Source organism: Amia ocellicauda, chromosome 2 (genome assembly GCF_036373705.1).
Source record: "Amia ocellicauda isolate fAmiCal2 chromosome 2, fAmiCal2.hap1, whole genome shotgun sequence".
Lineage (NCBI taxonomy): Eukaryota > Metazoa > Chordata > Actinopteri > Amiiformes > Amiidae > Amia > Amia ocellicauda.
In genome coordinates, this window is record NC_089851.1 from 30,210,825 (window position 1) to 30,228,603 (window position 17,779).

General features: G+C 43.6%; 2 protein-coding genes across 3 annotated transcripts; one reads left to right on the forward strand and one right to left on the reverse strand.

Annotated features, from left to right (window-relative positions):
- Window positions 1–2,235: 2,235 nt before the first annotated feature.
- On the reverse strand, window positions 2,236–6,230 carry buc (bucky ball). Of its 2 annotated transcripts, none has more exons than XM_066722371.1 (7): window positions 6,123–6,230; window positions 5,553–5,618; window positions 5,314–5,475; window positions 3,476–5,212; window positions 3,209–3,325; window positions 3,008–3,121; window positions 2,236–2,833 (listed from the first exon to the last, which is right to left on the reverse strand). In XM_066722371.1, exons 2-7 carry the CDS (start codon window positions 5,557–5,559, stop codon window positions 2,802–2,804), a joined length of 2,169 nt encoding a protein of 722 aa, XP_066578468.1. In that variant the 5' UTR covers window positions 5,560–5,618; window positions 6,123–6,230; the 3' UTR covers window positions 2,236–2,801. The 2 variants fall into 2 exon arrangements, with proteins under 2 accessions (XP_066578468.1, XP_066578476.1); XM_066722379.1 differs by having other exon boundaries at window positions 6,119–6,166.
- A 1,466-nt stretch (window positions 6,231–7,696) lies between these two features.
- kbtbd2 (kelch repeat and BTB (POZ) domain containing 2) lies at window positions 7,697–17,169 on the forward strand. The gene is made up of 4 exons (XM_066722393.1): window positions 7,697–7,828; window positions 11,086–11,732; window positions 13,186–13,351; window positions 14,326–17,169. The coding sequence occupies exons 2-4, from the start codon at window positions 11,560–11,562 to the stop codon at window positions 15,877–15,879; spliced, it is 1,893 nt and encodes a 630-aa protein (XP_066578490.1). The 5' UTR covers window positions 7,697–7,828; window positions 11,086–11,559; the 3' UTR covers window positions 15,880–17,169.
- The last annotated feature ends 610 nt before the right edge of the window (window positions 17,170–17,779 follow it).

The window sequence follows — 17,779 nt, forward strand, 5'->3', positions numbered from 1 at the left end:
CAGATTTTTAATCCAATAGAGCATGAATTAAGTAAAGACTTAATTGGCAAGACCAATCATTTATTTATAATTTATTTCAAGGATTAAAAAAAAAAAATCTGATGAAGTACTTACTTCAGTTAAGGTGCTAATTGGATGATTGATAAATTAGTTAGAACAATAACCAGAAGGCCAGATCTCCAGAAACAGAGCTGGACACCCCTGCCTTCAAAGTAATACTATAGCATACCACAGCGTCACCTTTTTAGTGCCTTTCTTCTTCATGAATATGAACTCTATTATACATGTTTTTTCAATAAAATGTCACTGATACCTTTGTACCTACACATAAGAGATTCTCCAAGGCAAAGCAAGAATTGTTCTACCAAAATAACCAGATAGTTTCAATGGACTGGATGACCACATTTAGGGCCTGATTTTCCAAAGCTGAGAAATGATTTACTAATAATACACTTAAGTAGTTCATCCGTGCATCTTAATTCAAAAAAGTACAACATTTAATAAAATTGATTAAAACTGCTGGACCAACCAAGGGGACACAAAATCTTTATATAAAAGGAATTGTTTTTTAGTTTTATAGGTTTGCAACTGCCTGAACTTGCCCTTTCTGCTCTGAGCTAATACTCTCAGTTATTGTCACCAACTGTGCCATCTCAAATCCCACATTTCAAACCCGCTCATTTCCCCTGACAGGTTTCAGGAATCCAAAGACACCATACTTGGACAGGAAGTTTGTAAAATATATTTATTGGAGGTGTTCTTGTTTTCAGATAACTGTTACACATTCTATAATGCACTAAACCAAAGTGTGGTTGTACACAGTTACACAGAATCGTAATTAGGGTAATTTTCTAAAGGAACAGGTAAATTTAAAGAAAACATACAATCACATTTTAAGTAATTGTTCAATACTAAATTAAAAACTACTATAAGAAGTCCCATTTCAAAAGACCCTAACTTAAAGGGCAAAAGATACAAAAAACAGGGATCAACATTCCTCTTTGCAGCTGGCAGATAGAATCACTTGCATTGGCCCCAAAAGCACCGTTAAAGAGAGGCAAGGAGATTAAAGAATATAAAAATAAAATCTCCCATTGTTAGGAAATAAATCTTTATGCTTTACAGTATAGTCTCATATGTAAGCAGGGGAATATTAAAGTCTGGCTGCACTTCAGATGAAAAATTACCAAGTCAGTATTAGAGCACAGCAGCACAGAGACCAGTTTCTCTCAGTCAAGGACACATTTTGCCAGTTCAGCCTGGCTTTAATCTGCACTGTGTGGCCATTAATACAAAGGCTCTGCTCTCTGTGGGAGAGCTATGTTTTAAAAGAGGCAAATGGGAGGAAGGAGGAAAGGTTAAGGTGGACAAGGATGGAACGGACTCCCTCACACACAGGCTACTACAAGTGTTCAGTATACAATTCAATATGCACTAAAGAAAACAAAACTACTAATTAAAAACTCATTTATAACTGCACGGCTTGTATCAAAAGCCTGCTCCAACATTCCCTAAAGATACATTTAAGATTGCACTTACAGACTGTTCTAATTATCACTGCATACAGTTACATGACCAATTACATTAGTAATCAACATACTGAATATATACATTTAAATGGCATATGAAACTGAATATTGCAGGCCTGAATATTGAGGGTGGGGAATTCCTCACATTCAGAATACTAAAGTAACTGAGCTATGTAAAACTGCATTCAAAATAAGAGGCCATGGGACTTAAATTGATGGGGGTAGATTCAAAGAGCACAGTCCTGTTCAAAAGAAACTTCAGTTTCGTGAAGGTTTTGTAAAGAATTGGAAATTACACAGCAGCTCAATGTAGGAGAAGTGTACTGCATGGAGAGAAAGAAATAAACTGGTGTGCAAAGCATCATACTGACTTAAGACCCACACACTCAAAACATGCTAGAAGAACAGCAGATAAAAGTTACAAGTGCAATTAAAACCCATTATACATACTTCATTGTGGAGGGGATGTTGGCACCAGTCTAATGTCAGATGGGTTACAGACCTTTAAATAACACTATATACACATCAGTAGTTACAGTTCTTGCTATAAAACTGAAGGGATGTAGGACGTGTATAATCATGTATTCAAAATGTCAATCACTGTAACAATCAAGTTAAGCAAGTCAAGGAAATTCTCCAATACAGTGTTACTGGAAAAAATCTGCAAAACCAAACCAATAAAATAAGGGAACACACACACGCAAGCTTAAGTGCAATGCAGAGGTTTAATGACACAATAACACTGTGCAGCACATGATTTCATGTCAACATTGCAAGGTTTAAAATTTCTGCACTATAATAAAAATCCATGAACAAGACACAGAACTCTGGTCAGTCTGACAACCGACAGGCTCATTGTTCTTTACCTTGCTCTCCAAAACATGGAGCTGCATTTCCACTGCCCAACAGAAGGAGCGCACTGCCTGACAACCGGAAAGAAACCATTGAGGCCCAGGAACCAGAGGAAAAAAATAAAATGTATACATGTAGGCCAAGCCTCCAGATTAAATGGTTTCCTTGCTAAAAATGGTTCCTCAAGTCAGCAATAAAAGTAATGCTCAGGGAGAACTGGGTAATGCAAGAAATGACCAGACATACCCCAATGAGGTGGAGCAGTGAAACGCAGCTCTGGCAGCAAGGTGGTCTCTGCTGCTTTCAAAGTTTAAATCCTAATGCAAAAACAGGTGTCCATTTATTTTATTATAATGTGCTTTGTGTACATTTTAGGTTTCGTGAGAAGTGCTTTATAAGTATGCAGTGCCGAAAAAGGTTTCAGTATCTTGTGCCTCTTCTCTTGTTGGACCCTGTATTTGAGGGAGAAAGACAATAAGTGATGGAGAAAGTAAACGGTGCAGAGTTATTTCCTATTTATACACAATGGGGAAAAAGCTCATGTCATGATTGGTTTTTCCATTACTTTACACAGATTTCCACAACTAGAACATTACAATGAAAGGACTCATTTTAGAGCAGCTTACCTCTGCCCCTTTGGACTCTGGGAAGCTCTCCATCATCATGATCATCCTCATCATTTCGTCTAGGCTTTGGATACACAACGGTCTTGTAGGAAGCCCTTTTGCGTGATGGTCTCTCTTTGGGAGAAGAGTGCAGAGAAAATGAGAATAGCAATACTTCAGTGGAGCTCATTGCAAAGCAAATGCAATATTCACAGCTTTTACCTTGATCTCTGCCTCGTGATGGAGGATATGGTTTCCATGGCTTAGATCTCGGTTTGGCACCATAACTCTCCCAACTCTCCTGATCAGAGGTCACTGTGCCTTCTCTCCATTGCTTATCTGGAGAAATGACAGCCATGAACACTTAGCAATATGTCCTACCTCACAAGGCATCCCCCTCCAAATAATGAGGGACTTTGCAAGATTTAGTTTTACTTCCGCCTCCTCCTCTCCCAGCCATCCCCCCCAAGCACTTACAGTAGAACTTACCAGTCTGACGTTTAACTTGAACATTCCTGGTTTCTTGACCTTTATGCTTTTCCACTTTAGACATGGACTTGTGCTCCTCACAGAATTCATTCCCCTCAGGATAACACGGCTCTTGTTCCACCTGACAAGCAGAGCCTTCAGCCTCTTCACAACAGCCTCTCTTGGATTTTGGTTTCGTGCACATTCTAGTAGCACAGGGCTGCAGGACCCTCTTTGGATGAGGTGGCTTTTTCACATTTGTAGCTTTCTTTTGCTCACGACTTCTCTTGGGGATGTCAGTCTCATCTTCTATGGCCTCTTCATACACTTCCAAGTTCCCAGCCACTGAGGCTTTGCTTTTCTTATGCTCTTTAGATAACTTTGAGCCACAGGTTGCACAAGTTTTCTTTTTTGGACAAACTTGGCACAGTTCTTCATGTAGGGAACCATTTTGGATCTCCCCCTCATCAACAGGTTCCTGTACCTCATTTGTTGTATGATCAAGCTTCCCCCCGGTGTACACATGGCTAGGCATCAATTCCAGATCTTCCAAGTCGGTCGAGAACATTTCATCCCTGGAGGAGAGCTCATCCAAAGAGGGACTAAGAACACTCTGCCTCTCCTGGGAAGTCTGTGGGTAGTAGCTATAATAATATGCATTGCCAAATGTAGGCAGATAGCTCGCAGGGGGAATAAGAGAAGATAGAGAATCCAAGTACCACTGAGGATTCATTTTGTGCAGCTCTTCAGTTGCTGCAAGTCTGTCAAAGGGCAATTTTAGGATTTTGTACTGCAAGTCCACACAATCAAGCACTTGCTTTTCCAGAACTTCATTTTCTTCTTCACATTTTTCAGGTGGGGAGGGCATTTTTGATACCACTTCATCACCTTGTTCAGCTCCTTCCTGAACAAGCCAGTTGGACGTAGTAAGGCATGAGGACAATGGCTCCATTGATGGCCAAACAGGGGCACTGCCTTGTTTTGAAGCAACTTCACAGCCCTGCGTTTGCTGGTGACCATGCCCAGTCACTTTTTCAGGTTTGCCATTGCCCCCATGGGCAATTTGGTTTTCCTTGTTCACACCAGAGCTGTCCGTCTGCACACTTACAAGGCAGTGTTTCACTGGGAAGGCTGCCACACTCTGTTCATAACTTGAGCATCTTTTTACCACATGATCTTCATGAACAGACGAGCTGTCAAGAGGTAGCACCCCATCGCAGGAACTAACAGACCAGCCTTCTTGCTGAACCATATCTTCCAGCCTACTTTGGTTCGAGTCGACATCATAAACAGCAGCAGATTCAGTAAACCGCTTCATAGGTGAAGACACATGTTGCTCTCCAGATGTTGCGTTTGTAGGAGTACACCTCTGTGGCAGTGGTTCCGTTTCATCACGTGTACTAGTGTGTACTGGTTTCTGCTCATCTACAGGTAAAAAGGCTGCAGAGGTTTGGGAAGCTACTCCAGAATCCAACTCCTTCTCACACATCGAGGAATCGGAAGGCCCCATTTTGCCCAGACTTTCAATAAGTTTGTTCACAGCTTCACTAGGATCAGTCTGAACCTCCGAACTAGCAGTTTCTCTTCTTGTACGGGTTTGGTGATGGCGAAATCTTACATCATAAGCCCCAGCAGAAGGAAAGTGAGGGTTATACATCCTTCTGTAGTCCATTGGCTGCATTGGTGCATGTGGGACCACATAACCTGGGTATTGCATGTATGGATAAGGAGGCATATACGAGCGCCCAAATGGGAAACCTGTGGATCAGAGAAATAAACAGCTTTAAGAATTAACAAAAAAAAAAAAAAAGGTATAAATGAATATATAAAAATATACATAGCTATATACAGCTCCCTACCTGATCCATGAAAGCCATATTGACCATAAGGGTTGTTCATGTGCCACTGGTATAAGAAATAAGGTTGAGAAGGTGGTTGTACATAGAAAAATGGTCTTGTGTGATTAACTGGATATTGGTGTGGTTGCCCACTTCCCATGGAATGTGGAGGATTATTCATTTCTGCAGAGAGAAAAAGGGTTACATACTAGCCTTGGTATAATGGGGATTTGTGGAGAGGGAACAAAACGAATACATACCTTCCATTTTACTTGTGTGCCCAAGGCAGATCGTTATCAGCACAGGATACAATACACCGCAATATACTGTGTGTGTGTGTGGGGGGGGGGGGGGGGGGGAAAGAGAGAAACATTAGGTTACCGTCAAATAGCAGTGTGGAAAAAAACACATCACAGTAGTGAGGCGGACTTGTAGTTTAATACTGGAACTGTAGCAAGGGTGCGCACTTTTTTTGGTTCATTGCGGCTGCGCAGAAACTTACGAGTCCTCCATACAAGTTTCAACACAAAAATAAAGTCAAGCTTGTACTTCATGAAACGGGAACCTGAAACAGCGACCCTTTCAGATACAACAGCCGACTGTCCCCACAACTATACCAGTCGCAAAACTAAACCTTTCAACCATGACGAGTCACATTCCCAATTTAACGTTAAGAAAGGTTATTTAAGATATTCGGAAAGTAATTAAAATTTGTGAACAAAACGGTGTAACCATTACAAAGGGTTGCTCACGAACGTAAATTTAAATATTACGAACTTTGAACAAATATCGAGCACAGGGAAACGAAAACACAACATATACTCACAAACCTCAAACGTGAGGGTGATAATTAACTTCAGTGTAAACCGCAGAACAGTGCACCTCAACCTGGAGAGTACTAAAATGCCTCTATCTCAGCCACTCCATGGGCCGGCTTTATAGGCAGCACCTGCCAGCCAATTAATAGGCAATTAAGCCTTCAGGCAGGTGCTGGCTGCCTGCTTCCGCGTTTAAACAGATACACAATTGCTTATAATTCGTCACAAAACAACAAAATATGTAAACTGATTATTTAACCAGTTTTCTGATGAATTCGTAATTGCATACCTTAATATTGATCAATTTTGCATAACTGGTATTACATAATACAATATTTTACTATGTATGTATGTATGCATGTAGGCAGGCTGTATGTGTGTGTGTGTGTGTGTGTGTGTGTGTGTGTGTGTGTGTGTGTGTGTGTGTGCATGCATTGCTTTTATATCCACAATTACCAAAGTAATGTACTACATAAACCAAAATACAGCTGTCCACAATATGTTTATTGTAAGGAATCTTTCTCTTAATCCCATCCTGATTCTTAATCCCAGGTAATCCCGGAGGTGTTCTACATGATTGAGTGCAAGACTGAAATCAGATGGCATTGTTGGTTTTCAACTCTATTCTCTGTGAACTTGTATGTTGCCGTCCGAGCTTTGTTTCATGGTATATGAATGTGTTGCAATATGCATGAATGATCCGTGCATCGTTTTTCTCTGCTTTTGTTTTAGTTTTAGTACTGTACTGGACAGTATGTTATTCATTGTATGTATGTACAATTCTTGGTTGCATGAAGTAGTGATACATATACAAACTGTTCTCTGTTTTTCTCCTTGAAACTTTCCCTGTTCACAATGATATTTGTGGTTTCTTAGAATAATTATACAATTCTATTTTTCATATGCAGAATATCATGTTTTTACAAACAGTAGTCTTTGCTCTGTCTACTGCTTCCCTTCCAGTCCTGCAACAGAGGGGAAACATGTTGCAATTTGGAGCTTGAATGCACAACCTATTCCTAGTGTGTCTGTATGCATCTTTATTTGTAGAGGAGAAAGCAAAAACATGCATTTGTTTTTGTTTTTTTAATCAGAGAAGAAATAGACTCTCTTGAATTGGACAGACTGAACGATCCTCAACACCATCTTTCGCCAGCAGAGGTCAAGCGTTCCCTCTGAAACACACAGAAAAGGAGCCATGCAGGCCGATGGGCGCATGCGTGGTATCCTCATTTGGCCTTTGTGTTGTGCTGCAGCGCGCCTGCGCCGTGTGCAGAGGCTCCGTGCTGTTTGCCTGTGTTTGTGTCAATCGCGCTTCCGGAGCCTCGCACAGAAACTAACGGCCCAGGAAGCGCGACGCTGCGCCGAAGCACCAGACACCGAGCGGCCCAAAGCGCCGGCTTTCCTCCCACCGGAGACAAAGAGCCCGAAGCGCCAAGTCGCCCTGCCGCGCCGTGCGGGAGAGCGGGGGGTTAGGTGGACTTTAGCTCGGGTCTCCAGATGCCGAGGTGAATTCAAACGGAGAGCGGTACATGAGTAGCCAGCTGGCCCGGATATCTGTGCGTGTAAATCCTGTGCGCGTCCCGGCGGCGGGGACCCGGAAGGGAAGAGGCGCAGCTGCCGCCTGGGCTGATCGATGATCCGTGATTGCTATCGACGCAGAGCCGCGCACACACGGCTTCACTGAGACCCCCTTCACCGGCGACAGCAGAAGCAAGGTAGGCAGCCCGCCGGGAGGCCCGAGCCGCAGACCTCTGTTTTTGGTGGGAAGCGCTTTCAGAGGCGGGGTGGAGGGGCGCCGCTCGGGTCCTGTGAGGGGGCGTTGAGCGCCCAGGCTGGTGGCGGTGTGTCCAGCGCTGTTTGCGGGCGGAAAGTGCAGACTTCTTACGCTGTGGCCTAGCAGTGAGGATGCGGGGGATGCGACGCGCTGGGCGGCGTGTGTTCACAGGGACACCGCTGTTGACTCGCAACAGCGTTTGATTTCTGTAACGGGGCAGGCCGGCGTGGGGGGTTTGATGGCTGATGGGTTGAGGGGAACCTGTTTTCTACTGCCCCGCAGAGCATGGGAGGGGAGGGGAGGGGAGATTTGACTGGGGGAAACTTACACAATTTTGTATTGATGTCGCGTTTGCCGGTTACACATGAGCTGAAGTCGAGCAACTCGTCCAGCGGGGCGTTGGGGTTGTGTATCCTGCGCTGTTGTCTCGCATGTGATTTCCTGATGTCGATGCACATGCATCACGATTGTCGTTTTCTAGGGACAGCTCGCCTTCTAATGCCCACCAACGATGCCAGATCTGTTACTTTATTATTTCCCATACATAGGCAACATTGTGTATCCCATTTGTTATTTATGCTCGTTAGTATCTAGTGAAATAGGGTTTTGATTGATGTTTGGTCTCTTGTTTTACCAGAAACAACTCGCACGTACCTGAGAAATGAATGCAAGCAAATAAAGGCGTAGATCCACACACAGCACATTGCGCAGGTCTCCGGTCCGGTTTAGATGTAACATAATTGTGCAGAATAATGATGCTAATGTTTCGCGCCGAGGTCAAGCCCGCAGACGCATGGCAGCAGGCCAGTCAATGCATGGGTTAGTCGCTACTATAGCACATGCAACGTACATGCAGGTGAGGAATACGCACATTTACTGGTCCATGCAGACTACGTTTGTTTTCACCAATCAATCAACCATTCGTTTATTCATTCACTCAGTCAATCAGTGAGCCAGGAAGCCCTGATCTAGAAGCTAGAGATGCCTGAAATAATAGCGTGTATCATCCCAGATTGCTTGCTTCCTTATTCGTGCCTTGTTGTAAAACAAATAGCTACTGAAAATTATTCAAATTAAATAACACAACAAATTCAGAAATCTGATAACACTGTACTTTTTCAGGATTGAATAGGAGTATGTATTAGTAGACACTTTTATCCTAGAAGACCTACAAGGTTTACAGGAGTCCAACATCATTGATATAAAAAAGAATAATTGAGCAGAATGACAGCATTGTCCGAAAGCAAGAGTTTTCAGCATCTGTGCAGAGCATATAAGAGGGAGTGCGTATATGGGCAGTCAGACTGGCAGGGGCTACAAGTGCAGGTTGAACAGATGTGTTTTGAGAGCGAGCCAGGAGGTGATGAGAGGTGTGGCCCCCCTGATGTTCCCAGACAGCTGCTTCCACCGCTGGGTATCGGGGGGATAGTGCCAATGTCAGATCTGGGTTTTAAATTGGGTTGTATTGCAACATTTAGACTCTTGCTTTTTACCCATCTAGACAGCAAATACATACATTAATGAGTCACTTTTATTTGTAACTCTTGCTCTTCATTGAAGGTTGTGATTGATCTGATGGGAGCAATCAATTTCATGGCGGGTGGGAATTAAGCATAGGCCTATAAATATCTATACCCTTAAGTGAATTGATCTGTTACATGAGTTGGCAAATTCATTCCCGGTAGGTGCTTGCGTCTATGGGTTTTAAAGTCACATACAATTTGTTTCTTAAATGGACAGAATAAACAACTTTTTAGGGTGCTGTTGATTTGAAGAAAGCTGCTGGATTGACAGTCTCAAGGACTCGAGTTCTAATTGTCTCTCTTCCTTCAGAGGCTCTTTGTAGATTGTTTTTAAAGTGGTGTGGTGACATTGTTTTAATTTTGAGATCAGATATTCACAGCTGGATATTAAACTGTCAAAATGGAGTGCGTTTCCCCTCTGTTATTTAATACTTATTAAAGTCAGTGTGATAGATAGCTCATGGCTGATTTTTATATTGCAAGAGGGTTCCACCCTACAGCTTTACACCAGGGGTACACTGTAAACATGCTGATTTGTCCTGAAACATTTGTGTTAATCGTGAACTATATTGCAGTGATTCCCAGGCAGGTTAAGCCCCCTTACAGACAGCTAGGGTTTATTCAATTATTTGAAACTAATTTCCAAAGTAAATTAAGTACAGTGCTGGGAAAAATATCAATTTGTTTTTATTATTTTAGCAAGTATTAATTTCACTGTTTGCCAGTGACCTAATATAACACTAATTTTATAAGCTCTTGATGGGAGATTTTCAAGGTCATCCCCACATAGTCTTCTCACCTCAGAGAAATGAAGTGTGCACAACTGACACGGCCTGCACAGGAGCACTAAAACACGACATACTGCACTGTCTGTGCTTTAGTGGTTACAGAATTGAAGCATCTGAAGGTGGTTGATTTCTTCTGTGTAAGTGTGTGATAAGTACAGGCGGACATATAGCAAAGGCTGCTCTTGGCAGCCAGTTTTCTACTGTCTGCGCAGTGGCCTCCCTCCCCATCCTCTGCACGTGAAGCTGTCTGGCTGTCTCTTCAGTCTCCTTGTGCAAGTGGCGGCGGGAGTGGAGCTGGTGGAGTCTGCTGAAGAGACCAGATTGTTGACAGCGTTGTTTCTCATGTGGAAGGGATCTCATCTGTATGGTGATTCGACACCCCTAATGTCTCTTATTACATCTTTATTCCAACTGAATGTGGAGTGTCTGTGTCATAATCATATATCAGGGAGCTGTAGTGTGATCAAAATCTGTTGTCTGCATTGTTTTAGTGGTTTTATGCTGAACAACTTGTATATTCTCCGATTAATGGTTGCACTCATAAGTGTACTAGACCCATACATTGTTTATCTGCAGATTGATTCGTTTGAGTTAATTTCGTGGGTATATTTTAGCCTGTGTCTGTGCAAATTTGTAGCTAAAATGGCAGCGTAAAAACATGGGTTAGGTACTCCTTTTCATTACTGTGCTGCTGGTGTCTGGGTTTAGCTAGCCTGCACCTTGCAGAATGAGCATTTATAGATCCACTTTAGAGGCCATAGCAAAAATTGGAGGTGGTCAGTTCAGATGTGCAATTGCGCATAAAATACGTGGAATTGTGTGAATTGAAATTGACGGTGTTGTTAAAGGCTGTTCCCTGTTTTAATTGGCATTGTTTTCTCTTGTAGGCACTGGAGCTGGCTAGCACTGATGTAGCCGTGTCACTGAGGACCTGGCCACCTGACTACCTCAAGTCCCCAGTAATGTGCTGCATCATTCCCAGACTCCACACCGAGTCTCTGCAGACTCCCTTCCAAAGTCTCCGGAGGAAAGACTTAAGATGCCCGATCAACATGGAATGACCTAGGAACTGGCTCTAAATCTGAAACGAGTTTGCTGAATCAGCAGACCGCCAGTGTGTCGTCGCTGAACAGGCCTCCAGCTTCGCAAACGTGGGAAGGGAGAGGAAAAATCAGAAAAGCAACGTGTTTGTTGGCATTTCTTGCACACATCAATCACCCACACCCAGAGACTTTATTTCTTTTTCTGCAAGGTTTCTGAGCTCCTACTTTCTCTCTCCGGGGTTTTTGTCCCTTCCCCTCCCAAACCCCACCCCCTCTCCCTGCGTGACTCGCACCAGGCGAGATTCATGGGATGCAATCATGTCGGATCCCACTGAGCGCAGGCCAGTCAATACAGACTATGCTGTCTCCCTGCTGGAGCAGCTGAAATTCTTCTACGAACAGAAATTACTGACTGATATAGTGCTAATTGTGGAGGACACTGAATTTCCTTGTCATAAGATGGTACTGGCAACATGTAGCTCCTATTTCAGGTAAGCAATGGAACTTGCATGTAACTATGTTCAGAGTATGTGTGTCTGTGTCTAACTGAAGCGCAATCAAGTATAAGAGATGGGTAGGATGACTTGGGTGTTTTTTCAGATCACTTTTCATGCTGCTGAAAAATCTCCATCTATGCATGTTCTTGTACATTGTGAGTGCATATAAAAAGGGGAAATGTTACGGTTTCAACGTGATTGAATACTTATTGCATTCTTTGGGTTACTGCAAAATGTTCATTGATCACAACAGGCATGCCAGCAAAACGCTGCAGAGGTTTCATTAGAAGAAAGGGCTTGGTAGTTGTAATTGTGTATCCTGTGACAGAAGCTTCCTTAATAAAAACAACAAGCAACACTAATGACAGCCTAGTTCCTCTTAAGTAGCCTGAGAGACCCTCCTTCCGTTCGGCTCCCCTCCCCCCCTCTCCATAAGAGTTTCAGTCGAGTAATTATGGGTAAGGAGATCCTTTTCATAAAATACAAGACAGGAAATATTGCATTACAATGAACCGGCTAATGCAAGGCATGGCGCAACGGCACAAAACTGCTGCTGTTTGTTCACAGACCATAGAAACCTGTTTACTCTGAGGAAGTGTGCAATGTGAGAAAATTGTGAATGAAAATGGGTGTGTGCCAGCAATAGAAATACTTGGGTGACAGCAACCATTTGAGAAGAGATTAGTTAATATCGCTAGCATGGTTTTGTAGCTACGCAAACCGGAGGGACTTGAAGGCAAGTCTGTAGTAGATAACTGCAGATACACAGCATAATAGAGTGCTTCCCCAAAACTGACTCTAGAAGCAGTTTAGAGACCATTCGTATGCATCCAATTGTGAAGTAGGCCTATGCAAGTTGTGAGTTGACGCTTAATAGGTTTTATATAAGTAGCTGTTTTCCATTCTCCAATAAACGTCTGTTTTCCTGACAGATAGATACTGAGAAAATTAAAAGTCTGACTGTCTGGTTTTAAAACAAAAATGTTTAGATATTTAGGTCACATTTTGAAAGTCTAGCACTACAGGATACATTTTTCCACCCAGTCGTCATAATGTGTAATCTTTTCTGTCAGTTTTTAGTCTACTTTGTTCTCTACATGTATTGAGTTTGTCTGGCAGACATAAACATGTTAAGGGGATAGAGCTTTCTGGAAATGCTTGGCTTTCAAATGATTATGAAGAATTATCTCCTGTAACAGATGAAAAGATGTTCATTTTATATAGCCTATATAATGACTATATATTTTGTTTGATGTTAAATGGACCTCTATAGATCCTTTTCTCTTCATAATCCCTTTTTATCCCTTCAAATTCATTTGAACATTATGATGACTGGTTCCTCACGGCAGAAATTCACATCGTATTCAGAATGGCGTGTCATGTTTTGTGAATATATGTGCCTTTGCTGCAGTCTGACGTTAACCATCCCGGGCTTTTCTTTCCACAGGGCGATGTTCATGAGTGGACTCAGTGAGAGTAAACAGTCGCATATTCACCTGCAGAATGTGGACCCTGCCACCCTTCAGATAATCATTACCTATGCATACACGGGTAACCTGGCAATAAACGACAGCACTGTTGAGCCCCTGTACGAGACGGCCTGCTTCCTACAGGTGAGTGTGAGCGAGCTGAGGGGGAAAGAGCAATCTGTCCAACCTGGAGCAAATGATTTCACTGCCAGCAAGATTGTGTTCTTGTTTTGTAAGCTTGGTAATTGCATGAAGTGGTAATTATTGCTGTGTTCAGTCATTGCATTCACAGAAAGCACTACAATAGTCTGCTCTTTTCGAAAACAAGATTTTGTAATGTCTGTTCGTGTAATATAGGTTTTCTTTAGATCAGAATGATGTTCCTCTTTTAACGTGCTGTCAGCTTTTATCTACAACTGCATTATTCTAATGGCATTTGAAAGTTTTAGAAATACTTTTGCATGCAGTCATTATAATACATCTATACAATGTTGCAATAAAACAAGGGATGTACAGTACGAAGAATGAATACACACTAGGGTGCTTTGTAGCCAGGCAACATTCGAGGAAAGTGCTGCTTCCTGTGTAGCTGGAGAACAGTGGCTAATTGGAGTCCAGTGTACTGAATCAATGAAACATGTAACTGACAAAAATGAAACCTGTGGCTCTCAATAATTGGTGTTTGGTATATCTTCTTTCAACGTTAAGCTGAATCCAACTGAAAGAGCATTGAAAGGGTGAAAGTCATTGTTATATTTAATGTGAACATTTCTTTGATTTGCAAGTCTTTGCAAATCACAGCAAGCCTTTCTGAGAAATTATTTTGTATCTAACGGAGTGGTAAAAAGTCACATTGTCTTAATTTAAACTCTCTGCTTGGTCACAATATCTTGTATTATAGTAACGTAAGTATCAATTGTGCTGAACTCTCCTAATTATTTTAGCTTGGTTCATAAATTAAAATGTACTGGGAAGGTTGGTGTAGTAGATGCACTGCAGTTGGCTTTGGTGTCCAAACACCTTCTGCTTTCTGCTCACAATGCAATTAATATATACAAATAAATGAAATAAAAACTTGGTCAGTTCTTTCAAAATCTTTTTCACCTTTCGCTCCCCAGGTGGAAGACGTATTACTGCGATGCCGGGAGTATCTGGTGAAGAAAATCAACGCAGAGAACTGTGTGCGCATGCTGAGCATCGGAGACCTGTTCAGCTGTAATGAGCTCAAGCAGAGTGCCAAGCGCATGGTGGAGCACAAGTTCGCCGTGGTGTACCGGCAGGAGGCCTTCCTGCAGCTGTCCCACGAGCTGCTCATCGATGTGCTGAGCAGCGACAACCTGAACGTGGAGAAGGAGGAGACGGTGCGGGAGGCGGCCATGCTGTGGCTGGAGTACAACATGGAGGCGCGCTCGCAGTATCTGTCCTCGCTGCTCAGCCAGATCCGTATCGACGCCCTCTCGGAGGTCGCCCAGCGGGCTTGGTTCCAAGGCCTGCCGCCCAACGACCAATCTGTGGTCGTCCAGGGCCTCTACAAGTCCATGCCCAAGTTTTTCAAGCCCCGTCTCGGCATGACGAAGGAGGAGATGCTGATCTTCGTGGAGGCAGCAGCGGAGTCCCCCAGTGACAACCCTGGCGTGGGCCCTTCGCACGCAGCGGTCTGCTACAGCCCCCAGGCGGAGAAAGTGTACAAGCTGTGCAACCCACCTGGTGACCTCCAGAAAGTGGGTACCCTCGTGACCCCAGACAATGACCTCTTCATCGCCGGGGGGCAGATCCCCCTGAAGAACTCCATCGCCAACCACAGCAAGACCACCAAACTGCAAGCGGTCTTCCGGTCAGTGGACAGCTTTTTCTGGTTCGACGCTCAGCAGAACACCTGGGTCCCCAAGACACCCATGCTCTGCGCCCGCATCAAACCCTCGGTGGTCTACTGCGAGGGCTACATCTATGCAATTGGCGGCGACAGCGTGGGCGGGGAGCTGAATAAGCGGACGGTGGAGCGCTACGACTGCGAGAAGGACGAGTGGACCATGGTGAGCCCCCTGCCCTTCGCCTGGAACTGGAGCACCTCGGTGGTCGCCCGCAACTGCATCTACGTCATGACCCACGACCTGATGTACTGCTACTTCCCCCGGGCTGACACCTGGGTGGAGATGGCCCTGCGCAAGACCAGCCGCTGCTTCGCCTCAGCCGCTGCCTTCGGGAACCTCATCTTCTACATCGGCGGCCTGCATGTGGTCAGCAACTCGGGCATCCGGCTGCCCACCAGCACCATAGACGGCTCCTCGGTCACGGTGGAGATCTACGACATCAACAAGAACGAGTGGCGCACGGCCGCCAACATCCCTGCCAAGCGCTACTCCGACCCCTGCGTGAGAGCCGTGGTCACCCTGAACTCCCTGTGCATCTTCATGCGGGAGACGCACATGAACGAGAGGGCCAAGTACGCCATCTACCAGTACGACCTGGAGCTGGACCGCTGGTATCTGCGGCAGCCCATTTCGGAGCGCGTGCTCTGGGACCTGGGGAAGGACTTCCGCTGCGCCGTCGGCAAACTCTACCCCTCCTGCCTGGAGGAGTCCCCCTGGAAACCCCCCACGTACCTGTTCTCACCAGATGGAGCAGAAGACTTTGAGATGGACGGGGAAATGGTGTCCCTCCCCCATGTATAGCTTTTAGCCTACGTATGCACCTCAAAACTGCTATATTAGGGAGGAAGGGAGGGTGGGGGTCTGAACCAGGGTGTTCAATTGAAATCGATGTTCCACAGTATCTGAAAAGTCCATGCACAGGCAATGTCCCTTCCCTCTGCTTCCACCCACACGGACACGCTAACGTCATACCATCTCATGCCTCTCCCCTTTGCATACAGTACCAAATTGCCTCAGATATAAAAATATAGTTCCCTTTATATGTATATGTGTATATATATGTCTATGTATACATATATATGTATATATGTATATATCATGCTACTTCTGAGTATTAATACAGGTCTGTTATAGTTTTTCTGCAATGTGATCTAATTAACTGATTCTGATGCACTTATGGAGAACTCCTTCGACGATGATGGCAACCGTACCAAAACCTCTCTCTTGTCCCACCACTGATAAAGGGCAGATCTATTTCTCACGGCAACAGGATATAGGATTGGGGGGCCTGTGGCGCTGCTGGCTCAGTCTGAAGCAGGCCCCCCTCGGCTTTAAGATGCACGTCACCCCGAGTACACTAACCTTCTCGCCTGTCGATCTGGACATAGGTCTTCCATGCAGCCGGTAGTTTACAAAGTTCCGACTCAGAAATGTTGCTGGATTTGCAATAGGATTTGCCGGCCTCTGTTTATTTTTTATTTTGGTGGGGGTCTTTTTCATTACATGCCTCCATTCTCTATATATTACAATAATTTGGGCTCATGCGTATTATTTTCCTGCTGCTGAAGTGGGTGTATGTATGTATACGTCTATACATATATACACGCGCGCGCGCACACACACACACACACACACACACACACACACACACACACACACGTATATTTGTTCAAACAGTTTTAGTGTGGAAATAACCAGGTTTATTTTGTATTAGTTTTTTTCTTTAATTTAATATCAGACATTACTGTTGTGTGACTGTGTATAGATATCCTTATCAGGTTTTTTTTTTTTTTTTTTTTTTATAATTACTGCATTTGTTTTGTTTTTTTTCTTGTGAGTGAACTGTTGAGGAATCGTGCTGCTGTCAGAGAGGAGAGGAGCAGCTCCCCGGTGTTGCTCTGGAATTTGTCCCAGGAACCACTAGCAGTAGTGGAGGGGGAAAAGGGGGCTCCCTCCAACCTTACCATGAGCACAGGTGCTTCATGACAAACCTTACTAGCATGTTCGGCTGCATCATGTTCCTTTGGCACTGTATTTTGAATGACATTAATTTATTAAAAAACAAACAAAACAAAAAAAACTTTACATAAACCCCTAGTGTGCGAGTCCCTTATTTGCGTGGTTGTGTGTGAGTGCTTAAAGGCTGTGCATGATTTGTAAAATAAATAAATACAAATGATCAGCTCTTCATTCATCCACAAGAGTGAGTTCAAGGATGGTAGAATTAGAACAACTCTTGCCCTGATTTCACTGCTGTCTTTTTTTTTCCTCAAACAAACTCATTTAAGGTGGTTTTGTTTCAACTGCCCTGCTTCTAGAAAGGAACTGAATGGAAAATAGTCTGCTTATAACTGCAAGAGTAAGAAATATGAAAAATCAGTGGGTGCAAAAAATGATGTGGTATTCTTAAATACATGCTAGTATGTATATAAGATGCACTTAACATATTTCAAACATTTTAAGAGAAAGCATTTCCATTTCAGATATACATATAAAATAATGTATAATCCACAAACAGGACCATGTTGAGTGCCAGTTGCTCCAGTTTCTCTAATTAAAGCCTAGCTAAAATGTGTGATGGGTATGTGCTATTTTTATGTTGTACTCTTGGTAGATTGCATGAACTTGTTCAAACTGCTTTTAGAAGTTACAATTTCACCAGAGCAAAAAAGCTTTAGAAATACTGATTTAATAGTGCCAT